The sequence below is a fragment of the Lipophrys pholis genome (assembly GCF_963383615.2).
Source record: "Lipophrys pholis genome assembly, chromosome: 1".
Classification (NCBI taxonomy): domain Eukaryota; kingdom Metazoa; phylum Chordata; class Actinopteri; order Blenniiformes; family Blenniidae; genus Lipophrys; species Lipophrys pholis.
In genome coordinates, this window is record NC_137635.1 from 1,269,483 (window position 1) to 1,295,867 (window position 26,385).

Genomic DNA, 26,385 nt, shown 5'->3' on the forward strand with positions numbered 1-26,385 from the left:
CAAATATGTGAATTTAACAGGACAATTGAGGCATAGTAATTAACAAAGCAGAAAAATGAACATCCTTTAAAGTGTAAAATCTATCTATCTATCTATCTATCTATCTATCTATCTATCTATCTATCTATCTATCTATCTATCTATCTATCTATCTATCTATCTATCTATCTATCTATCTATCTATCTATCTATCTATCTATCTATCTATCTATCTATCTATCTATCTATCTATCTATCTATCTATCTATCTATCTATCTATCTATCTATCCTTTATTCTTTTCCTTTTAACTTCTCTCAGAAGCAGAGTAGGCCTGAACACGATGTCCCAGTTTTTTTATTTTTTCCTTCCACCAGTTGTCTGAAACAATCACGACTGGCCTTGAGCAGCTTGACAGTGCACTGACAGCCCTTGTCTTTTCTCCGTCACCAAAACAATATTATGTTGTTGGGAAGCAGGTGATTCTGCAAATTGCCAAACATATTATTATTATATCTTAAATGCATGAAAAAGCTGAAAGCTACTCTGAAAGGCGTTCACTTGTGAGTTTGTCTCTGTGCCGGGGTGTCACATTCAGCTCTGAAATCTCACACACTGAGGATACGACCTCACTGCATCATGCTACATACAGTATATACTCTACAATACACGATAAATATTTCATAAACCATAATCGTGCCTCGGATGATGATAAGTTGTGTTTTTTTGCTTACATACATTGTTTGATGTCTCGTTTCTTGCTGGATGCAAATGTCATCATACATCTACCAACCAAATGAAATTCTGTTGTTTAGGTGTTTTCATTGCAGAAGAAAACCCGAATGACTCAACAAGCTTCGATTGAAAGACGATATAGAAGTCAAATGAGAATGAGACGGGTCGAGATATCGTTCGCTGCAGCATCATGCCAGAGCTCGTGCTGGTATTCATTTTGCAGCATCATCTTTTATTAACTGCTCGAGGGAACTTTTTCGCTCTACTTACAATATGCTGCCCTGCATCCACTCGCTCTCATGCTGGTTTTTTTCTTTTTACAAAACAACCAGAAAAACACACACTAAAACACGAGGAGTACATTTGACGTTCCATTTTATTCTCTTTGAAAGACAGCCCTCTAAAGGTAGCTGTACTTTAGAAACAAAACAAAAACAAAATAATAATAAGAACACTGAGCTACGCTTGGCTTTACCTGAATTGTCCCTCTGGTCTTTCTCTATTCCCTGCAGCTCCAGGTGTCTCACTGCATTTTCATAACTGTCATCTAAAATATACAGTGCACTGTTCACCGCACAACACCTTCTGTAGAGGAATGTGTATTTCTGTGAGAGTGTGTGTGAGTGGTTTTAACCATGTGGGTGTAAAGTGGTGCAGCATGAGGCAAGAAAGGGGGATTAGGGTCTCATCTCTGGAAGGCACACAACCTGATATGCCTCTGTGTAATCTCCCCATCCACTGAAATTAGCATAACCCTCTTCTCCCTTTGCTTCCCCTCTATCTATCCCCTCAACTTCGCCTCTCCCATTTTTTTTTTTTTTTAAATCTGCCACCCTGCACACACACCCCCCTCAATTGCTCGTTATCAGTTGTCATCTATGCCAACTTAGTTTTCTCATCTATTTCCAGAAGAGAATGAGCCATCTCACAGCAGGAAGTGGAAGCTGACGTCAGCTGTTTTCCCAGCGCAGGGTGGCCAGAGACTTTTGTTTTTGCTCTAAAATGCTTTGGTTAGACGCTGCTTGTGTTGCTGAGTCTCACTGGTTCCCATGCGCTGCGGTTTGGCCACAATTCAGCACAATTTTTTTTCTCTCAGCAGCACTAACAGAAGACGAATTGGCTCCAGTGACTGCATGGCTGCAGATTTATCATGAAAACGCAAACACATCCAACCTCACTGCTTCTTTCCACCACTGTCCATGTTAAAACACTCACCAGTATTAAAATCACGATAATTAGGTAATTGCTGAGTTGTTCTCTTGCTGCAACACACTTCACTTAAGCCTTGATAAGAATATTATACTGTGAAATGACCTTGATAATGTAAACGCCTTCTCTCCATCATCTAATCCTCATCTTCAAAAGAATGTGCAAGAAAGTAAATGGTGTATTTACACTTCCAGGGCTGGAGGACCTTCTCTGCATGGGATCAATAGATTTTAATAACTAGAATTATGTCCACAATCCAGCTGGGTAACGTCAAGTTATAATGAAAGTATCAGTCAAAAGACGACCTTGTCAAATACACAATGGTCTCTGAAGACAACGCATCTCAAAAGTGATAAAAAGCATTTTGAATATGACAATGCAGTGAATTTAAAAACCTGCTGACGCAAGTAATTAATGATCAGTTCTATTGTCTACATAGGAATATAAAAACTCACTCAAAAGGCCAATCTAAACTAATTGTTAAGAGTATAGATTCATTTCCAAATGTAAACAGTGGCTTGTAAAAGAAGGATAGAAATAATAGAAATAACACTGATTATCTTCATCCAATGTGTTCACATATAAATACCCATGAATGGCCAATAAAGAAATCTATTTATTGGTCTTTGTGATTCATATTAATTCAAGAAAGATTAAAAAAAATAAATTTTATATATATATATAGTTGCATATCCCAAATTACATTTTCCAAAAGGAATTGCTATTTAAAAATAAAAAAAATATATATATATATATATTTTTTTTAAAGCATTTTGTGGATGATGAACAAACATAACAAATTTGTTCTAATGGTGTCACATTAGGTTTGAGTATATTTCTTGAAAATGTGTTGGTGATGTGATGTTGTGTTAGAAAGACAAACATTTACCCATCTTCTGTTGACATGAGTGTCAGACTGTGGACATTAATAAATGAAGAAGCAGATTTTTTGGGGGGGATTTGCACTCTTTCACTCTTTCACTCTTTCACTCTTTCACTCTTGCCTCACAGTGAGAATATCCCAGGTTCAAATCCATGTTGTGTGTAAAGGTTACATGTTCTACATCGTCTTATCTGCGTTTGCTCTGCATGGTGCAGTTTCTTCCCACATATCAAAGAAAAGCACAATAGGTGAAGAGATGTCTGTTGTTTGTACCCAGAGGTGAACCAGAGTGTCTGTTGTTTGTACCCAGAGGTGAACCAGAGTGTCTGTTGTTTGTACCCAGAGGTGATCCAGAGTGTCTGTTGTTCGTACCCAGAGGTGAACCAGAGTGTCTGTTGTTTGTACCCAGAGGTGATCCAGAGTGTCTGTTGTTTGTACCCAGAGGTGAACCAGAGTGTCTGTTGTTTGTACCCAGAGGTGATCCAGAGTGTCTGTTGTTTGTACCCAGAGGTGATCCAGAGTGTCTGTTGTTCGTACCCAGAGGTGAACCAGAGTGTCTGTTGTTTGTACCCAGAGGTGATCCAGAGTGTCTGTTGTTTGTACCCAGAGGTGATCCAGAGTGTCTGTTGTTCGTACCCAGAGGTGAACCAGAGTGTCTGTTGTTGGTACCCAGAGGTGATCCAGAGTGTCTGTTGTTTGTACCCAGAGGTGATCCAGAGTGTCTGTTGTTCGTACCCAGAGGTGAACCAGAGTGTCTGTTGTTTGTACCCAGAGGTGAACCAGAGTGTCTGTTGTTTGTACCCAGAGGTGAACCAGAGTGTCTGTTGTTTGTACCCAGAGGTGATCCAGAGTGTCTGTTGTTTGTACCCAGAGGTGAACCAGAGTGTCTGTTGTTTGTACCCAGAGGTGATCCAGAGTGTCTGTTGTTTGTACCCAGAGGTGATCCAGAGTGTCTGTTGTTTGTACCCAGAGGTGAACCAGAGTGTCTGTTGTTTGTACCCAGAGGTGAACCAGAGTCTGTTGTTGACTGTCTCTTTAGCATCGTTGTTGACTGGCGACCTGGACAGCGTGTCCCCTTCCTTTCACTGTGATCAGCTGTAGCCCCCAACAGGCGTCTATACGATTAATGGAAGGTGATAAATACAATGTGATTTGCCTTTTCACTCACCCACAAACGTAGTGCTACAGGAATATGCCAAGGCCGCTTGATCTTGTTAAGCATGAATGAACCGACTGTTGGCCATATGTGCCAGACACTCACAGTTATATTTACGTAATAAGTACAAACATCCTAAACATACTGCTGCAGCCTCACACAGCATGTGTTGTGTTATGATCCTGAGTCTGCATGATCAACTTACAATCGCACAGTGGTCTGTGCAATATGAAACAGGTCACCGAGGACTGTCACTGCGCTTTATCTTGTTGTGTGCAGCACACAGTGCAAACCTTTTGCCTGCCAACTGAGCCTGGAAGCAGGCAGGGCTTCGTAATATCAGTGTTGTCACTGAGATGGAGACAAATCTGAGAGAGCCCTCAATTCTATCTGCTGTAACATATTTTCAGAAAGCCAGACAATGGAGAGTCTGCAGGGCCGTAGAAAGCTGCCAGTACAGATGGAATACAAAATGTAACATGTTGGTGGAATGCTCCTCAATATAGTGGTGAATGTCATAGCTCAATGAGTTGAAAAGTCCAACATGTCTTTAAAGATTAGTATATGTTGAACATATTTCTGTTGTCTCGTGAGGATTTAAAAAATAAATAAAAAAGGCACCTGGTTACTCAGCCTTCCCTGAAGCCACGGTATAAGCCATTCTAAGTCAGAACGTATGTTACTTTAAAGTTCCTTTTCTTCCTGAAATGAGAAAGCTTAATTTATACACTTTTGGTGTAATGAACATCCACAGATCCCGGCTGTATCTGGGTCAAACATTAACCTACTAATTCCTGATAGGAGACAAATCTCTTTCATGATGTAACAAGCAAACGTTTGCTCATGTGTGAAACAGCCTTGTTTTATTTATCACTTTGAAGAGTTTTTCCACCATAAGCTTGATCCACGAGGAATACATGGCCCACTTTGTGTGTAGATATCTCATGTATACGTGTGGTTCTTTTCTCTTTTTTTAGACGTGCATGTCTGCTGCTCTATTTCCACAATGAGCGCCAGATTACACTGAGACGGAGCAAGTGACAACATGAAAACATACCAACTGGTGTACGATCTGATGTTGGCGCCTTTTCATCGGGTTAGCTGTGAAATCTGAAATAAAGATTTGAGTGGATCGTATACAGAGCTGTAAAAGTGAAAATGAAGAGAAGTAGTATCAGACTCATGCTGAGAGCTAAGAGTACTATCGGACTAACGGCTCTTTAAGATATGATGGAGCCTGGTTGTTATAAGAGCTTCATAAGTTGAACGAAGGATTCTGAATTCTTTTTTAGATTCTATTCTTGATGAAAATGACTAATATTTGTCATTTTAGTCGTAGTAATATTAGTCATTGGTCATATTGCTTCAGTTGAAGCAGTGATGGACAAACTTGATGAGCCATGAATGTCTTTTCCCATCCATCCATCCATCCATCCATCCATCCATCCATCCATCCATCCATCCATCCATCCATCCATCCATCCATCCACCCATCCATCCATCCATCCATCCATCCATCCATCCATCCACCCATCCATCCATCCATCCATCCATCCATCCATCCATCCATCCATCCACCCATCCATCCATCCATCCATCCATCCACCCATCCATCCATCCATCCATCCACCCATCCATCCATCCATCCATCCATCCATCCATCCATCCATCCATCCATCAACAATTTGTTGTAGTTAAAACTTTCCAAAAGTGTCTCATTAGAGACTCCAGATGAAAATGTCTGTCCCTCTGGGTTTGCCCTGTGATGGACTTTTCCTTCACCACAATCAGTCTGGATCAACCCCAGAACTTTCCCACCCTGAGTTGGACAACGCGATATCAAAGATGAATGGGTGAAACTGTGAACAACAAATGAAGACAAAGAAACAAGTTTAGATTAATCTGTGAAAATCATTTGCTAAACAGATGTGACTGTGAGGTTTATCGACCTGCAGTGGAAAGGAGCATCTGTTCACACACTGTTGTCGATGTTTTGCCATAAAAATAGGATTTGCCACAGAAGTTCAGGATGACTGTAACTAACTTTAGGATTAACTACGTGCTCAGGATTTCCCCCCAACATGAGAAGCGGTTGGTGTTTATGAAAGTGTAGTTTTGTTCATTCTTTATGTTTTTATGGTGTAAAGTTTACAGTCTCAACAGATTTGACAAGCAAATATATTTTGTCTGATGTGCTGTGTCTGTAAATACTTCCCTCAAACCTTTGTCTAATGGTTAATGGAATAGATTTTTTTTTTGCATGACTTGGATGCCTGACATATTCTGGCACACAATGTCTGATATATTCTGGAAGCCGATTATATGAGATAAAAATAATTTTAATATTGATTGGCTTCATTAAAAATTCATTGATTTGACTGTCTCCCAGTTGTAAAAGTGCAATTTTAGGTTTGTCATTATCACCATATTCTTGTGGGAAGAAATTAGGGAACTATTCTTTGGTGGAGAGGAAGCTCAAGAAATCAGCTTGTAATTGAAGGTGAGTCGGTTTGAATCCCACTACTTGGAGCCCCTTGAGCAGAAAAGGAATGACGCTTGTGTCAAGTCATACATGTTCAAACACACTGGCAACACAAAAACTCTCTCTTGTGGGAAGAAGGTGCACTTCTAATATGGAAATCATTTTCAAATCTACAACCATGAAGAATCCTCTAGATATTTTTGTATTATTTTAGTTACATTAATATCACCTGATTACTGTGGGATGAAGGTGTATTTTTTTATATTTTGTTTTTCATTTCTAAAATGAATGATCCTGCAGGCCGTGGTGTCTTTAAAGAACACAACATTGAGATATTACACAATCGGTAAATTAAAAGTAGAATGTCTTTATGATCGATATGGAAACATGTGGAAACATCTTCCTGTAAAGTCTCTATGAACCACAACAAAACAGCACAGTCACCGTACTGCAGTCGTCTGCAGGAATTATACAGTGGTAGATTTTCAAAGTGCCATTGGAGAAGATGGATTATGAGCTCCACTGATTCTGTGTGAGAGAGAGAGAGAGAGAGAGAGAGAGAGAGAGAGAGAGAGAGAGTGATGAAGGAAAGAAAGAAATATGCAGGGAGAAGATGGGCGGCCGGCCAGAATGACATTGAGGTTTGTGCTCAACACGTCAACAGCGGCTGGTACTGCCAATTGCTTACTCACTCCTCAGCTCCACCGAGATTATGAGGGACAATCGACTACAATGTCTTTATGATGAAGACCATGGATCGCTGCGATGAGAGACACAGTGGCAGGCAAAGCAAGAGGAGGACGCAGGTTAAGTGACCTGCTCCTTCACCGGCCTTTCAGTCTGCAGGACCACTCAGTTATGTCGGGTTTGATTTGGTGTAAATCGTTCATGTAGCGGAGCACAACACCTCATTTATATACTGTACATATCTGCTGATTTGACAGGTTGTGTTTTATCAATCTACACATAGACTGATAGTAGTTTAAGCCCCAGTGAGATCAGAAATGGACATTTTCAATTGACGAAAGTGGGGCAAATAGATTAAATCAAAATCAAAATGGTAAACTAAACCCTGGATTTCCTTTTACAAAAAGATCCATGGTCAGTCAGCTCGCCAACAATCGACCGCAATGACATCACAACAAAACCCTTTTCATATCATAGACAACCACGTTTCCTGACATCTTGACAAATGTTTGCAGATTAAAAGGCAAAGAGATGTTAAAGCTCACGGAAAAAGGATGAGCAACCCAGTGCTGTGCTGCAGTGGTGAGCACTCCCACCTCACACTGAGTAGATCCTGGTTCATTTCCAAGCTTGGCAGCGTTTCTGTGTGGCGTTTGCAGGTTTGCAGCTCTCTCTGGGCGGGCACAGAAGTAAAATCTTCTTCCCACAGTCGTACCACGTGTGTGTATAGGTTAAGTGTCTGTAGGTGTGAATGTGTGCGTGAGTGATTGCTTTTGTCTGCCTTGTTCAGGATGTAGTTAGAATCTTATTTATTACATGAGCCTACCGGCCCAAACTGGCCATTGATCCATGAAGAAACCGACTTTTCACAGCATTGAAAATGACAAAGAAAATATTAGCTACAAAAGTGAAATGAAAATGAACTGCTGGCCACACTTAATAAGTCTGGAGCCTTAACGCACCACTCAGATCAAGAGCAGCAGAGGGTAACATCGCCCTGGTGTGAGGCATCAGGAATGCAGCGGTGACGACGACCTTATTTTAACTAATTATCATTCTCATGGAAGCCATGCCGTGATGAGGGATGTTGTGAGAATACATTTGCTACGGATGCAGAACTTGTGTACTTTATGCTTTTGTAGCCTTGAAGAGAAATAACAGCAACAACTTATGGTATTCTGGAGGATTTGCCAAATAATGGGAAATGATTTTGCCATTTGGTGAATTTTTGAGAAAAATCTAAAGTGAATGGACGAGAAATGGAAGATATTTCACTGTATTTTGCACAATTTTGTATTAAAAACAATGTCATGATGTTGGCATTGCACATATTTTTCTTGAATAATGTTCAGGTGCTTTAAGTTTTGTAAAAAGAAAATCCATCATACTTCTCTCCACTAAAACAAAGGGGGACGTTTTGAGTTGTTACTCGAGGACGTTGTTCTGTCATTTCGATGGACTGGCTCACTTGGGATAAAAAATGATTAGAGAAAACCAGACAATGGAGAATTATCCAGGACTGCAGAAAGCTGCCAGTACAGATAGAAAAGTCAGAAAGTCCAACATGTCTTCAAAGATTATATGTCTAATCAGAGAAAAGTAAAGATATTCCTGCTGTCTCTTAAGGATTAAAAAAAGCTTCTGGTTGGATAAAGTTGGATAAAGCTAGAATAGCCAAACACACTCTTTGTGTTTGATCTTTAAGAGATATATATCTCATATATCTATTATATCAATTATTACAATTATTACAGCATTTGTAGCTTCGCCTCTGAATGTTTCATGATTTTTTTTCACAAACTGTTTTGGCGATTTTAATTAATGAGAGGTGAACAACGATAAATGTCCTGTGCTGGAAACACCACAGTCGTGAACTCAGATGTGCTCTCACTTCCTTCTGTTTTGCTGATGTTTCACAAGCATCACACTTTTACAACCACTCACTTCAGTTTACCTCAGCATAACTCTAAAGCTTGATACAGCGAGAGGAACTTTCTTCGGCGCAGCGTTTTTTAAAAGAGCCTCCAAAGCCCAAGGACCATAAATTGCATGTGAGGTTACAGAGAACAAATGAGTGACTCCACTTCTGGATGTTTTCCCACTTGAGCGTGAATCCTGATATTTTAACATTGAAACAAGCCGTTGATAAACTTACAAACGCAATTAATTTCATCAGAGGAATATAGTAATCCTCAAACAATTAAATACATTTTCGCAGTTCAGGAACTTGAAAATGTTGGGTTGGATTAAAAGTCACTGGGCTGCTGTTTCTAGTCGGAACCAAAAGGATTCAGCGTTGCTGATCTGCACGTCCACATGCACACGGATACAAATACCTGGCACAGTGACACCATTGCAAGTCAGTCATTGTTGAAAAATTCCGAGAGCAGACTGCAGTACCCCTCTGAGGATGAGCCCGGGTTTTTTTCTGTGGCTGTCATAGGATAATAATATCCTTAGTTAAGGATGCAGCACTCTCGGGCTGAAAATAAACCTACACTCTCTTCTCTTGCCTTCTTCTTTTATTCCTGCTTCCTCTTCTCTCCCCCTCCTTTCCAGTAGCTGACTGTGTGCAGCTATAAAGCTTAACTAACTGGCAAATGACTACTGCCCCCCCTCTTGCTTGCTTATCTACAGGATAAGCTGGGAGGTTATTTCCATGCTCTGCAGCTCATCAACAGTCATGAACTGCAGCCCGTCCTTATGTGCTGGAGGGAAGACGGCAATTTGCTGAACTCATCCTGCCGTCCGCATCTTCAGAGTCTGTCATGCCTAAAGTTTCATGAACCTGTGTGGCACCGACTGAATGGCTGGAAAAAGTAATGTATATGAGGCAGACGAGTGCAGCCGCATCTGTTTTGCACCCGTAAGACCAAAAGGAGTTTCAAGCTGTGAGGCAGAATGGGAGCTGCCCATCACGAGACATGGACGTGGACATGAGACGCAGTCAGGCGGTGACAGAATCAAAGTACTTTAATAATCTCAGGGGGAGATTATTTGTTATGCAGGTTCTCATGTAAAAGAGGATTGATTAATTAATAAATAATGAAGACACTTCCTATCTACAATCAGAAGGAATAAATGAGAGTGTGACATGCTCTGTGGTGCTTTGGTGAGGCTTGAGTCGCAGGCTCTCGTGCTTCAGGAGAACGATACAAGATCTTACTTCATAATAGCATGCAGTTTACACACTGAACTGGTTTGTGCCATGACCTGTCTTCATGCCTTGTATCTATTCATGTTTCATGTACCTGTGCTTTCCTTTAAGACTGAGAGAACACTTTGCCCTTGTGTGGTCCTACATTTGAGTTCTCTACAAAGGCCTGATGACAGTCGTCCTGTCTGAAACTGAGGGAGACTCCACCTCCATCCCTGATCAGTTGGTTCAATTTACCAGTATCTGCATGTGACCAGCACAGAACAGCAAACAAGAAACCCACTGGAAACCACTGACTCATAAACAATCCGTAGCATGATCTGACATATGCTGAAGGAGCGGAACCGCCTCACAAAATAGACGGTCGGTCTTCCTGCCCTTCTTTTAGAGGGCTTCAGTGTTTGAGATCCAGTCCAGTTTGTTCTCAATGAACTCAATGAATGCAACAAACCTCGGATCCCAAGTCCGCTTCTCCAACCTCCAACCATAAAAGCTGAAGGGGAAGCGGGACGAGACAGTCCCCCGGGGTCTGCTGCTGACCGGGGTCCCTGACACTCAGAGCAGCAGACGCTCATCCTGCGGTCTGCCAGTCAGCTGAGGGGGAAAATGGCAATCACATTGACAAAATAACTGTGAAATTAAAACTGAAATTGAATCTGACCGTAAAAAGGAGAATCAGTTGCATGTAAAATTTGTCTACAACACTTTTGAATTAGATCAGGGCAACTCCAAGTAGGACAAATGACAATAAATACCCACAGCAGGATTGGTAATCTCATTTCAGTGCAGGAGCCACATGCTGACCCATTTGACCACATTTCGGTAGGACAGAGTTTCTTCATGGTTCCAGTGATTGCATTTTGTCATAAAGGGGCCAAATATGGATGTTGATATGTTTATGAAGTATATCTTTCTTTATGATATTTCCTAACTTATACGTATTTGTAGTGACAGTGATCTGGGATGTTCCGTTCTATCAAAGGTCTTTGTGTTGATATTAAGCATTGCAATGTGACACAGTGACGGCCTTTGACTGTCTTGGCAGGCTGGTTCGGCCACGCAAACCAAATGTTTAAGACCCATGAATTACTGATAGTTGAAATGAATTTTCGAAGTCTTTACAGGAGTCGCAGCCATGCCAGCAGCTCCATGAGGCCACACCGAGCCACAAAGCGTGTTTCGAGTTACTATAACAGAAACATTCTCATAACACAACAAGACTGCCAACATGCTTGCTTCACTGCTCTAGCAATTTAGTCGGTTTACAGTTTTAATCCATGTTCTGTTCCGCCTACAGCCTGTTTAAAGACAACTATTAACTTGTCCTGACATGTGTCTGGGTCGCAATAGGAGGCTGGACTACACAGAGAAAACAAAAGCAAATGCCGATAGAACATATAAATAGGAGATCCTCTCACTTTAATTCCATGTTCATCCACCGATGCTTATTTTCTTAAATGTAGTGTCAATAACAGGAGGAGAGGTGGAGCCCACAACCTTCCTGCCAAAGTCCATCTGAAATTGGAGGATGTGTATAACTGGGCTAAATCAAAAGTGAAGAGTATAGATATTTTATGTGTATGAAATATATCTAAAAAAAAACTCAAATTGATATGTAACATTGACCAATAATGTCATAATTTCTTACGTTTTCAAAGTAATATAGCAATAACTTGCCGATAGTTGAAGGATATATTTGATCCATTATAGTCGTAACCTTTTGTCATTAATACAATAACTTATTCCAAGATTTGCATTTAAAAGTCTATAAATTTACTTACAAAATAGTGGTTTGGATTGACGTTACAGTCGTTCATTGAGGATAATGAAACTCTTTCTCTGTAAATGTTTCTCTCAGTCATGTTGAAAAAATATGTTGCTATTTTATTACATTATTGGCAAGTTATTCTCCATTATTGGCTTAAGATCACTGCAGCATCAAGCTACCTTGGTTAAATTAAGATTAAAGGAAAAACTAAATAGGTCAAAGATGGAGCTGCATAATGAGCCAGGGGGTCTCTTATCATAGATTTCTCTTCTGGGAAACTATGGAAATCTAAAGACAACATAAAGACAATCACACATGGAGCACAGGTAAGGAAGTGAGCATTCATGCTGATAAGAAAGCCGCCAAACCAAAATGTGTGGAACAGCCGGCTGCCCTGTGACATCTCACAGACCTGCAGCTCCTGTTTGAGGATTGATGACAGAACCCTCAAACGGTCGTGAAACGGTGGAAAACGTGGATCTATTTCAAACGGGAGGCTCATGTGTAAAGGCAGGCAGAAAGCCTGAGTGGCAGGGTCAACAATAGAGAAATTAGCCGCGCAGCAGAAAAGACCAGATCAGCAGTTTGAAAAGCTTGACGGGGAATAGAGAGTCTGCAGAGAGCAGAGACGAGGGCGAGGGGCCGGCACTCTCAGGGTTTCTTTTATTCTTTAGTCTGACATTTGATAAATTGGGTGGCCCAGAAGAAATTAGTTCATTGATTGTAACAAAGCGCTGGATAATATCCGAGCAGGTGTTTGTTTGGAGGAAAGAAAATAGGACAAAATACGGATGATGTGGGCACTTAGTCACCGTGTGAAGGAAGCCTCTGTGACTTCAGGCTTTACTGTCAATCGACCTAATGTGGCTCGATGAAGCCGTAAAAAGGATCCCAAGTCAAAACTCAAAACTGGTATTAGGTCTAATTTCTATGCACAATTTTAAGAAATTGCATTAAAAAATAGCAGCTGTGTGGCGAAGGACTCACTATACTGTATATCAGTGATGTGCGGGAGGCATCCGAGAAACAGACGGTCCTGCAGCTCAATAACTAGAAGATACGCAGTTCCTTTAACACAAGGACGGATAAACTATAATGGCAGTGCTGACATTCAAGTAACCTCTTGCAGTGTATTTGTTCGGTATTTAGCTGAATATGACACTTCCATCCTTAGTACATATACAGTACAAAGGGTTAGAGGACCTCCCTCGGGGCCGCCGACAGGAAGCCAAGCCGCTGCCTATTTAAGTCCACATGGTTGATGACGCTCTTATGCAATTTGAGCTGAATTGCATGATTTTTTTGTCTTTTCTTTTTAAGCATCGTTCTTCATAATAACAACAGGACTCCATCCCTGTGTGACAGCTAAGCAGTTTAGCTAGGGCCTCTGGGTAAAACGAAACAGCCCGGTCAGCAGAGAGCCGGGAGAAAAGTGGGGCGATTGATCAGAAGATGAGCCGAGTGGAAGCCCGAAGCAATGTTTGGTTTTTACATGTTGTCATATAACTCATGAGAGCATGCAGAGGTGAGGATGCCTTTCATATTTTGCCTTGACAAGAATATGTATGATCAGTTTTGATGCAGATGCAGCTACAAATCATTTCCATCCTTTATAAGACGAGTTTATTTGGCATATTTGACATTCCAATACACGTTTTTCTTGTCCAGTACAAGAGGCGCTATGTCAGCTTTCAAATATATCACATCACATTGGGGAATAGAGGACTCTGGGTTGTGTCGACAATGTTTAACACAAATCAGTAAATTCTTTAGTGATAGATGATGAAGTTTTACACTACCCAACAGATTCTTCAAGAATAAGAGTCCTATGTTGATTTAGGTGTCAGAAGTGGATAAAATCTCTCAATATGCTTTAACAGGTCACTTTGGCTGGAATTCTCAAATATTTCATTGATTGTAATATAAAAATGTTGTTGTTTGCTGCTGCATGGCTTCAGTGTTGCTAAAAATCCAGATAATCCAAAGCCAGAAAACACACATTAGATTAAGGTCTTAGGTCTTATGAACCTTTGTAGGCCCACATGCTTTGCTAATTTAAGGATTTTCTTAAAGTAGATACCAGACATGTCTGATCTGTTGAGGTTTGATTCGTGTTTCACTCGACTCTTGTGCAGTTTTATATTTCACATATTGTATGTTTTAATTTTTTTTTTTAAAGACAATAAAACATGTTTCTATTCTGGATTTCTGGCATCGTCACTACATCACATTGCTCACGATATGTAAGCTCAGCATCTGTTTTCACAAACACATTAAATAACCTTTATTCTTTAGTTTTGCATGTGAATGCACCATTACACCTGCACAAGGCACATTTGAATCTTATGTTCTTGTACTTTTTACAGTTACATTTTGCTTTTAATTTCCTCCATCCCATCCACCCCTTAGATCACACTTTCAACTGTAAATATGTGCAAATAGATTTAACCTCTAAACATTTCCTCTGGGAACTCATAAAAGATTTAACAGACTTGTACAATGCTGCCCTCTAGTGTAGCTTTTGTGGCCTGGCCGAATACACGTTAAAGAATACATACATACATCCATCTTCTTAAGTAGTAGTTAGAAATCTTTCTTTGCAGATTGGTTCTCTCTGGACTCTCCAGTTTCCTCCCAGCGTTTGACTAATGTGTCTTTGTGTGTTTGCCCTGTGACGAGCTGCTGGCCTGTCCACAGTGCACACACCCGTTTGTCCCACATAGAAAATGAAAACCAAAATATCCAAAGAGTATAATACCCAAGTGTAGTTTTATGCAGCTAAGCAAGGAACAAATATACTTAAAAGTAGTAAGTTTGTTAAAAAACAAAAAACTGCAGTATCGCATGATTCTTGCAGAAGTGAAACATTTATTTCAAGCTTCAAAAATTTATACAAATAGAAAAGGTACCAGCATGTCTCATTCTCCTTCATCATCAACGCAACAATCTGCTGCAGTGTTTATCTTTATCTAAACAAATGTACACATCAACAGTTTAAAATTTATCAAAATCTAAAAAGTCCCTGTTGTATCTGAAAAAACAAGGCAAAAGAACACTGAACCAGTCTCGCTTTACAATACTTTTTCAACAACATACAGTATACTGACATGTTTTTAAATACCATGCACACTGATAATGTATTGAAGAGGGAAACATAACATCCAGAGGCTGTAAAAATCCTACAGGAAACATATATAATGTCTGTTGGAAAATATACTGTCTGACATTTCATTTGACCATAAAGGAACCGAGCATCTGAGGAGAATGAGTGTCGAGTCCACGCTCATATAAAATGGCCATTCTCATTCCAAAACATTATACAATATTTATACAAGAAAACACAGCTTTAAAATGTGAACTATCCCTCAGAGAACCATATTATTGTTACATGAAGCTGCAATTTGTGGCTTGAGTAAAATAAATAGACATTTGTATGTTGAAAGGCATGTCATGATAAATGGGGGAAAGGCCTGTCCCAATCAAACTAAAGGTTGCCAGTGAGGGCGGAGTCCATGAGTTCGTCATCCTCATTTCTCATGTACATTGGACTGGGCCGAGATGGACGATCTGATCCCAGCATGGACAGTGACGAGTCTGAGGCGGAGATGGGCGACCGCGACCAACTGTCTGTTTTTATCGGGTGCGACGACGCACCCATTGACATGGAGGACTTCTTTTTCTCTTTGTCCCTGTCTCGTTCTCGGTCTCTGTCCCTCTCCCGCTCCTTCTCTTTCTGCTTCTTCTTCTCCTTCTTGTGCTTCTTGTGTTTCTCCCCCGAGCTGAGGGGGATGGAGCTCATGTAGTCCTGAGGGGGAAGGGGGCGCATGGTCTGGTCGTCGTCTGAGCTGGGGCTGTTCTGGTGGGACTTCTCCGCCACGGAGCTACTGCCCGACTCGCTCTCGCTGTCATGGTTGAGCGGGGTGTATCCCGGCGAGCGGCTGTGGCTGGGCGAGGAGCGATCATGTTTGGGAGTTGAGCCGCTGAAAAGAGGGGAAGCTTTGAGGCCAGAAATCTGAGGACGCATTGAGTCACCGGATCCGTCCCCTGCTTTCTGCAGGGTCACTTTAGCCTTGATGCTCGGAGAGCCGCCATCCGGTTTACTGATGATAATTTTGGCCAGGGTGTTCCCACCAACTCCACCCGTCTTCGGATCCATCAGCTTTTTATCCCCGCTGTTCCCCCCCGACACGGACACTTTAGCTTTCGCCTCTTTATCCGATTTTTCCCGCTTGTACTCCCCACTCTGGGAGGATGAGGTGTGCTTGGAAGAACCCATGTTTGAGGATCCACAGGGAATATTCCCAGGACCCCCACCAGGAGCAGATCCTGAACCAGCTCCCCCTCCTGGTGGCCCAACCTCACAGCCATCCTCACCCACTCCTCCACCGCCTACACTCTTTAGTTTGTCTATGACGGCTGTTAGGGAGGGTTTCTTGTTTCGACTGGGAGACTTCCCTTTAGCGTTGGGATTATTTGCGTTGTTCTGTCCAGCCCCTCCTCCCGATCCTCCTCCTCCTCCTCCACTTCCTCCCCCTCCACCACTTCCTCCTCCACCACCACCACCACCCCCTCCTCCTCCCCCTCCCCCGCCACTTCCCCCTCCACCACTCCCATACTGAGACTGGGAGCCTCCGGAGAAGCCCATGGAACCAGATGAGGAAGCGGAGCTGTAGGATGATGACGAAGACGTGGACCCTGAAGAAGAGCCGCCACCCAAGGGCTTCTGGGAGCCCATACCTCCACCAGAGGATGACTTGGACCCACCAGAGCTGCTTCCTCCTGAACCCATTGGGGATTTAGCTTTGGAAGGAGGGGTCCCTGGAACCTGGGACTGCTGCATTTTCATTGGTGAGGAAAGTTTGTCACCAGAGCCACTGGAGCGAGAGTGGGAGGGAGAAATGTTTGGCTTTATGTTGGGATTCATAAGAGACCCTGGAGGTTTGCCGCCTTGGGTTTTTATTTTATTGCCACTTCCCATTCCACCTCCACTGCCACCAGGCCCAGACATCCCATGCTTGGTGATTGGTGAGGATCCAGGTTTGCCAACACCCATTCCTTGGGAGGAGCCTTTAGACTGTGACGGTCCACTTCCACCTCCTGCACCGCCTGGCTTGGAGCTGCTGCCTTGGGTCATGGAACTTTCCTTGGACTTCATCTTTCCAGAGGAGGAGGAGTGTGAATGGTGGCTTTTGCTGCTGCTGGTTCCTCCAGTTCCTCCTGTGCTGCTTGTGGCCGAGCTACTGGAGGTGTATCCACTATGGGAGGAAGTTTTCCCCCCTGTTATGGTCCCTTTTGGAATCTGAATTGTAATTTTGGGAATCGGAGGGGTTGCACCACCGGGAGGAGTTTGCGAGCGCCCTGAACTACCAGGAGACTTTGAGCCTCCTCCACTCATGCTTCCCCCAGAGCCTGAGCCTCCACTAGGAGGGGTGTAAGGTCGCCCCCCTGAACTGTGAGACGGGGATTTCCCATCAGGATCAAGCTTTTTGCGTTTAGGAGGCTTATCTTTAGATTTCCCCTCATTGGATGGAGTTCTGCTACGTTTGACCTGTTTGCCTTCGGTTGAACTTGTCCCGATTCCCATCCCAGTACCGCTACCTCCACTGCCCCCATTGTCATCTTTTGGTCGCATGAGACCCTGTTGTTGTTTAACTTTGGATTCGGCACTTTTAAAATCACCACATGCTGCTCCAAGTCCCATCATTATTGGGCTCTGCGACCCTCCACCATGTGTGTCTCCCAGATCAGGAGCTTGCCCCAGAAGCGGTTTGCCACTGCCACTGTTGCCACCAAAAACTATACCCATATCAAAGGGGTCTTTGAGCGATGGCTCAGGAGTGCTTTGTCCATGTGGAGTGGGATTCTGAGGAGTTCCTGATGGGGTATTCTGCTGGCTGCTTCCCACAAATCCCTTGACCAGTTCCATGTCTCCATCAGCACTTGGAGAACTATCATCGAAGTAGCTTTGGGAAAAACCATGGCCTGAGGTCAGGAGGTCTGGGTTGAAGTCCGAAGCGTCGGGAAAAAAGTTGGTGGAAGAGGAGTCACTGGTGGGAGTTGCAGCAGTAGCAGCTGCCTCAGCAATAAGATCAGCAGCATCCGTAAAGGGATTTTCATTGCTGTTGGTGTTGAAAATGTCTGCAGAGTCAAACACTGTGCTACCCTGGCCTGAACTGGAGGAGTCTCGGATTGGGGTCCCAAGGGCGCCTCCATCCTCTCCTCCACTGCCCATGGCGTGTTGTCCATGACTCCCACCACTGCCTTTCCCAGTTTGCTCAGGTAAATCTGACAAGATTTCAGTAATATCAGGGCCAATGCTATCAGAACTAGACAGTCGAACCATACGTGGTGGAACTGTACCCGGTGGCTGCTGCTGCTGAGACTGAACATGAGACTGTGAATACGGCATATTGGGACCAGAAGGCGGTGTTCCACATTGGCTAGGTGCTGGAGTGATACTATGGGGTGTGTCTAGGCCATCGCCTGTCAAATTCACATCAAAGATAGAGTTTTGAGACGCGTCCACATCCATGGACAGTAGCTCACGGTGGAAATCATCCTCGTGAGTGACGGGATGGTGCTGGTGGTGCTGTGGCATGGACGACCCCTGCTGTGACTTCATGCCAATACCACCGCTTGCAGCTGTTCCGGGCAAAGCACCTCCCTTTTCAGTCCCCCTTGGACGCTTCTTTTTACCCTTTGTGTTACCTCCAGGGCAGGTCCCACTCATGCTTTCCGTCCGGGGAGAACCAGATGAAGAATTCTGCCTCTCCCTCTCGAATGGACTTGAACCATACAGGGTGGCAAAATCTTGTGTGGGATTATCTTTCAACAAGTTCATCAACATGGGATGATTCTTAGTGTTGCTGGCAGGGGAAGATGTTGGGGGCGGGGTTTGATGGGGCGGCGGTGCATTCTGCGAGCTGGGACTGGAACCCACACTTCCAGTTATCTGTAACAGACTCGTCAGGATGGGATTCTGAGTAACTTTGTTGTAGTCGTCTGAGTGGCCTTGACCCTGTTGTTGTTGTTGCTGTAACTGCTGCTGGCCAGCCACTGCTCCAGGCGTTAGACACTCCCCTCCCTGGGCTGGTCTTTCTGTTCGTGAAATTCCAAACAAAGATGCAATCGGACCAGAATTATTAGGTCCCCCTGGTGGTCCTCCTCCAGTAGGTGTGTTGCCACCCGTGAGTCCCGGTAGTCCCATTGGATTAGATCCATCTGCTGCCATGTTGTACGTGGGACTACCAGAAGGGGGCAGGTTGTTCTTCACCATGATTTCCACGGTCTGTGCAATCAATGAGAGGGCTGGAGTGTCGGCCTGGATGGTCTCTGCTTTTCTCCGGATGGCTCGCATTGTTACAGGGATGGACATACACCTAAGCAAAGAAGTAAAGACTTATATTAACACACACACACACACACACACACACACACACACACACACACACACACACACACACACACACACACACACACACACACACACACACACACACACACACACACACACACACACACACACACACACACACACACACACACACACACACACACACACACACACACACACACACACCAAACTTATGCATTGAGTAATAAATAAGAATCTTACCTCTGGACCACTTTTGTGATGAATTCGTCAGTACAAATTAGAGCGTCTGACAGTCCTTTATATAGTTTGCATGATACCTGTCTGGAGTCAATCACCTCCATCACCACTAGAGGGAAGAAAGAACAGAGCTGATTTTACTGTTTCATTAACAATAATGATCTGAATACAAAATGGATGTTTTTTTTTCTGAAAATAAGTCTGAAAAAGTAGGTATTCTAGCTTCAGCTGTTTCACATTGTTGTTGACAAGATGTTGAAACTACTTTAAAATGCGTCAAATTTAAATACTTTGCTGGGAACAGACAGTATATAACATTTGGCTTTGCACTTGTTTTTCATATATTAGTGAACAAAGCAGAAAAAGAAACTCTGAGTTCCAAAAGCAGTATTTTTTTTCAAACAGTCACGGTTAGAGAATAATTTTAAAGGAACAAAAAGACATGTAAAGCACATGTTAACCTTATTTTAGTGTAAACATAAAACTTTAACATATTTCACTCCAAAATGCTGTTAAAATGTAAGCGGGTACTCACCACAGACCAGGGACTCATTTACTGGATGCTGGAAAGAGACACTGAAACTTGAGTCAGTCAAAGGACAGACTTCAAACTGCAGCAGGCCTGCAGTATCTGAAGAAAAACAAAAAAGGAGAGTCGTATAATTTAGCACATTATGCAAAAAAATTAAAAATAAAATAAATGGGAGTAAACTGTGTTGACTAATAAAATACAGGAAACCAGAAGTAAAGTTAAAAACCTTCTTTTACAGACGTCCGTTTCACGCAGCTACCAATTAAGGTGTTATATGCTGCCTGGTGCCGGATAATATCCAGCAGGGGTGGGACTTGTGCTGGGTGGCGGAAGGGGATCTTGGACACCAGCGCTCCTTGAAGGGAATGTCCATCTTGCACCGGGGCATCGCCGTTCATGAAATAACAGTGCTGTTGATCTGGCAACACCTGCAAATACATGGAATAATTTTTAATAATTTAGACCCTATAGATGTTCACATTTTCGATGTTGTGCTGTGCGTCTCTGCTTACAGAGTAAAAGTGCATGTTTTGTGAGGTTGGTGGCGGAGAACTGCCCTCCTCGAGCAGCTCCATTTGGCTTTGGACAATTAACTGGTAGAGAGGCGAGAGACTGGGCGAGGTCTCAAACACTGGGATCGCTGAGGAAAAGGTCAAACAATCAAGAGAAACGAGCTTTATTCTGACAATACAAGTCTATGACCGATGAATTTTTCAACCTGAATAAACGTCACTCACAAGTAGCATTGCCAATCCTCTGGATGAAGGAGAGTGAAAAAGGCATGGGGCGACTCATCTTGAGGAAGAAGCAAGCTGGGAGATCTACACAGTTGGAGTTTGTCACGGTGGAAAACGAGGGCATTCTAAAAAAAACAAAAAAAAAAAAACAGCACATATTCATTACAGAGCACAACCAGATGTGTTTACACACGAGGAAGAATTACAAAATGAAAATCATCCTCTTACCCTTTGATGTCCACAGGGTGGGATCCAGTGATGAGCGGGGCAATTGGGAGCTTGTAGACAGCAGAGGTTCCCTCGATGGTCACAGAGACGCTGACGCCCAGAGAACGAGGCACTGCAAAAACATCCATACAAGCCAACTCAGATTTTAGTTTTAATCGGTGAATGGTGAAGGACAGCGCCTGTCGAATCCCTGCAGACTTACCGCTGCTGTCTGGTAGGTTGAGCTGTGCGCCCACTCCCTCCTCAAATACATCATAGGGGGACACGTAGCACTGAAGAGAAACAAGATGGCCACCGCTCCTCGCTGTCAGCAAGCCCACACTCCCGTGAAGAATGGTTTCCACCGTATTCGCATTGGTGGCCAATCTAAAAACATACACATTACTGCATCGTGAAATTGGCTCATAAATCTATGCCATCGCTTGTTATGTATTAATTAAGGCAGCAACTTGGGGGAAGTATTTATTTTGGGGGGTGGATTTATTGATGCATTTGGTTTTATTACATACTGTAAATCAGTAAAAGAGCAATTGCAACATTCTGAATTCTTCTTCTGCCTCATCCAACTGCTAAACATGAGACAGCCCTATTTAATTACAACAATAATAAAAAAATAATAATTCTGACACTGATAATGTCCAGAAACAGGTTTTGTAAACTTACTTGAACATGTGCATCATCTTGGTGAGATCAAGCTCCAACGACTGAAGAGCTATATACATCTTGGTTTTCAGCTTACTGAAACAGAAAGATTAATTTCTTCTATTTCTCTTAAAGTGTACATTTCAACTCAAAGTCAATCAATTGGGAAAAATCTAAATCAACATTTGAGCCATCACGTCTACTTACTTGTCACCTGGAAGTTTATATAAATCAACAAGTCCTTTGAGATGTTTAGAAAACTCTTCAAAGTTCTTTTCCCTGTTGAAAAGCAAAAGGTGGTTCAGAAAGTCTTCACGGAGATGCGGCGGTGAGAAGCCAGATCATATGGTTTACCATATGGGAGTTCTGATCTCGAGTGTCACTTGTACGTACCGAAGGTGTTGAATCAGCTCAGGACAACTCTGTGACCATAAACAGGTTAAAAACAAGTTAATTCAGCGTTGCCAGAAGTTAGGACAAAGCCGTTAAACAAAAGGGGCTCATGTGTTTTAGAGTTGTATGAATAAACTCTTAAAGTCTACTTAGCGGATAAATCCTAATGTCAACAGCAAGGCCATGTGAGCCAGACTCACCGTAGGGTTTTCGCCTTGATGAGCCACTTTGACGTCCACGAGCTGGCCGCTGGTGTCGAGCTGCACCTCCACATAAAACATATCTGAGGTGATGTAGCACTCAGTACCTGATGGGCTGAGGTGAGAACCCAACCTGCGCAGGAAAGACAAACAAATGAAGAGTCTGTATCTCCACAAAAGTGTTTTCAGTATACTGAACAAAACACTGTATAAACAATCTTATAGAGTCAATTCAGCCACTCAATGAGCAAAATATACAGTATGTGCCTCAGTATAAATCTTATTCAGCTTTGTGTACTTATTGGTTGAGACCTACCTAATAAACATAAGGAAAAGCAGGAAGAATATACATATACATACAATACTACAACAATATATACGATATACATACATGTTTTGACGAGCGATGGACTCGAGACGATCGGTCATGGAGGACAGAGATGAGACTGAAAAAGAAGGTAAATTTAAGGTGAACATATCAAACACACAGACGATACAGAAGGAAAGGGACATATGACGTGAAGAACGCTGGAATCGATTAATGGATACGAAAACTGCTTCTTTCTTTTAACTGCCTGGATTGTTATTTCTGTTTAACAGTAGCTCGATTCACCACACCTCATGATAGAAAACAAGATTCCTACTACTAAAGATTCCTCTGCTTCCCCCTGTGGTTCTGTCCAGATAAGAGTTGACAGGCTCACCTTTCAGTGCTCGCTGCAGAGTCTCCAAGCAGTTGAGCAGGAGCTGGTGAGCGGCTGCATTCATCATACCGCGTTTCTCCTGGGAGCAAATGCACGAGAGAACTATTGAGATCGAGTGAATGTGTTTAATGAACAAGCGCCAATGTTCAGCCTGGTTTCTCCCTGGCTTCGTCAGCACAATATGCTTACAATGTTAAAATGTCACTATTAGAGTTGCATGCTGGGACGTTATTAATGCGAGCACTTGTTTGTGCGAGTACATGATTAATCGCTATAAACTTGTGATCAATATGTAAGGAGTGTGAGTGTGTAGCTCCTGTTAACAAAGCTGACAGAAAATGGGAAACAAGCACAGTTCTTAACGTCCTCTGAACAAAACCTTTGTCATTAATGGAAGCCTCATTTCTGCGACAGTGGTGTTGAAGCACAAAAGCCTTTCCTGCACAAAATTTGCACGGTTTTGGGAGATTTCTTGAAATAATTAAGTTGGTGCATTCTAGGAAATATGCTTTAGTCAAGCAAGTTTTCAGTGGAATGAAAGCTGTAAGTCAAAATTAATTGTAAAACATTCAGGTGTATAACTGGCACAAGAATGTTTGTAAATCCTTTGTAACGGAAATGCTTCAGCGAGGAAAGATACTTTGCTATTAACATGTTATTTCACATGAAAAATGTACAACATGTCAAAGTAATGTTAAAATGTTTTCAGTTTCATGGCATTATGTTGCATACTTGTCATGACAAACACCTGAATATATAAAAAATTAGATAGAAGACTCAGTATTCAGTTTTGCAAACAGAGGACACTTTTCACAACTTTAATTTCTTCTTTTATAAATAAAGATGTGTGTGTCTCACCATGGCCTGACGCACAACCTTGCTGGTCTCCTGCCACGGGCGTGAAGCGTTGTGTTTGGCATGGAGCTTCTCCAAAAGAGCGGCCATACGACTCTGCTTCTCTGCTTCTGGGGAAAGAAGAATATACATAAACATACATGTGATGAGTTCACTTGAATTCTAATCTGAACACGTTAGTGCCCTGAATTACAGAGACATCTTCAGCTTTGCTAAAACAGTTTTTTCTACTTTCAGGTCTTTTTTTAGAAAGTGCAACTAAATAAGAGGGCAAAGTTGTGCCCAAAGCCAAGGTGAAGCTTTCAAAAATCATACGTCAAGTGTTTAATCGAGGCAAAGTAAAATATCAAACAACTTTCTGAAAGATCACATTTTCAGAGACAGAATTAATCAAAATAACACCCTGCTGTGTGTAACAACAAGAAAATGCACTATTAGTTATTGCGTTCATTTGTCAACAAATACACCAAAATGACACCAAAGAGGAAGGCATGAGATTGTTGGTCTAAGTGAAGAGGCAGCAGGGGATAGGGTGAGATGTGAGAACAGAAAATCCTATTTGAGTAAAGTTACAAAGCACTTCAAAGTACCTTTACTGTAATATTGGGCCAGTATTTCAACAATAAACTAAGCGTGATGCACTTAATGACTGTCGAGTAGGCATCTATTACAGTGTTAGTATATAACAAAGTACTTCACACGTGCTTTTCAATAGGCAGGGAAAACAACTCCACAAGTTTCTTCAACTTCATACCGTTCCTAAACTCATCTGTATGATAATGATTAAAATAACAATCATATCACACAACGCAGCATGTGCGCATCTAAACACAAGTTAGATGGAAAGATCTATAACATTACCACAACTTAATATTTCTTTACGGTCATTCAGCCCGATCAGTGTTCTTATTCTGCACTATTACAGCAGTATAATTATGAGTAAGCACAGTCAAAATCTGCTTTGTGGGAAATATCTGAAGTGTTTGTTTGTTCCAAGTTGATGTTAGCCACAAACATTAGCCACCAGGAGCTAACTTACATCGCTATTACTTTGTAATAACACATCAAACAGCGGTCTGTTTCCGTTAATGAGTGTTTTATTGTTCTAATGTCACTCAGAAGAGTCGCTTATTCTGTAGCATGTCGAAAACAAACAGAATAAGTGTTTCCTATCGCTGTTGACTTGGCCAAGTTAGCCGTTAGCCATCATCAGCCTGGGTGACAAGTTGGATCGTTAAACTGTAAAACAAGGAGAAGTGAAGCTGGGTTTCATTCTCACCTGTTACATCCTCGGTTTTGACCCGGTCCCCATGAGGCTGGTTCCCTCCTGGCTGAGCCGGGATGGACAGTTCTGTAGCGGGGCTGCCGCTCTGCATGGACACTCCAGGCCCCGCCGCCATTGTCCCGCTTTTGGTTCCCGAGCTTCCTCTCACGGGCTTCCGTACATCCTCTTCTTCTTCTTCTACATTTATTTACATGAAAAAGCGACTAGTGACTGCTTGTCGCCACCGTGTGGTTTCCACATACCCTGAATATTTAGATTTTAAATTTTAAACTTGATTTTTATCAATACTGACAAGAACTGGTAGCGAGCGATCACAGCTATCTACTTCTGAAGAATAGAATAGAATAGAATAGAATTACCATGTACAGGTACCACAGTGGTATAGAGAGAAACATACTTCAGGAGTAATATCTGTGATTATATGAGCTCAGATGTAAAGAGGTAAATATGCTTCATGCTTAACTGCTTCAACAACAGACATATAAAAACAGCTTTTCTTAAACATATATATATATATATATATATATATATGTGTGTGTGTGTGTGTGTGTGTGTGTGTGTGTGTGTGTGTGTGTGTGTGTGTGTGTGTGGTCTTCAGAGTCACAATAATCATTAGAAGGAGAGGATGGATTTTAAACTGCATCTCAAATGGGCATTCATTATGATTAAATGTATCTGATGTTTTCAGTTTTTTTCTTTTTCAAGTTTAAAATATAGAATATTGTCCTCCTCACATTTTCAGTCAGTGCTTTGTTCAACTGCTTTCCATTCCTCTAATGAATTAGGATTTTCAGTCTTGGCCTTCTCTTTAATTCCTCCAAAGACCATTTAATGGAACTACTTCCTGTGACAAGATTTGTTCCAATTTACTCATCCTCTCCTTTTAAGTTGGTTGTTATAATTAACGCCTATAAGTCTCCTATCTGTGTAACGTTAATGAGTTTCAAAACTTTCTGTAATGTGCATATTTTATCTATTCTATCTATTCTATTCTCAATGCTCTTGCTCAAATGTCTCAAGCTTAAATGCTTAGATATTACTGGGATATTGTTTTGCTCTTAATTTAAGTGATTTCCTATAATGCTGCCACTATTAATAACTGTTTCTAAATTATTGTACCCAGGTCACTCCTGTCCTGACAT

At 42.1% G+C, this 26,385-nt stretch overlaps 1 protein-coding gene across 1 annotated transcript; it reads right to left on the bottom strand.

Annotated features, from left to right (window-relative positions):
* Window positions 1–14,911: 14,911 nt before the first annotated feature.
* On the bottom strand, window positions 14,912–25,385 carry med1 (mediator complex subunit 1). Its single transcript, XM_080477807.1, has 16 exons — window positions 25,238–25,385; window positions 23,962–24,068; window positions 23,104–23,182; window positions 22,791–22,845; window positions 22,400–22,532; window positions 22,200–22,228; window positions 22,014–22,085; window positions 21,828–21,902; window positions 21,367–21,530; window positions 21,165–21,276; window positions 20,937–21,061; window positions 20,712–20,839; window positions 20,426–20,627; window positions 20,203–20,298; window positions 19,671–19,776; window positions 14,912–19,434 (listed from the first exon to the last, which is right to left on the bottom strand). The coding sequence occupies exons 1-16, from the start codon at window positions 25,356–25,358 to the stop codon at window positions 15,540–15,542; spliced, it is 5,499 nt and encodes a 1,832-aa protein (XP_080333933.1). The 5' UTR covers window positions 25,359–25,385; the 3' UTR covers window positions 14,912–15,539.
* Window positions 25,386–26,385: the final 1,000 nt, after the last annotated feature.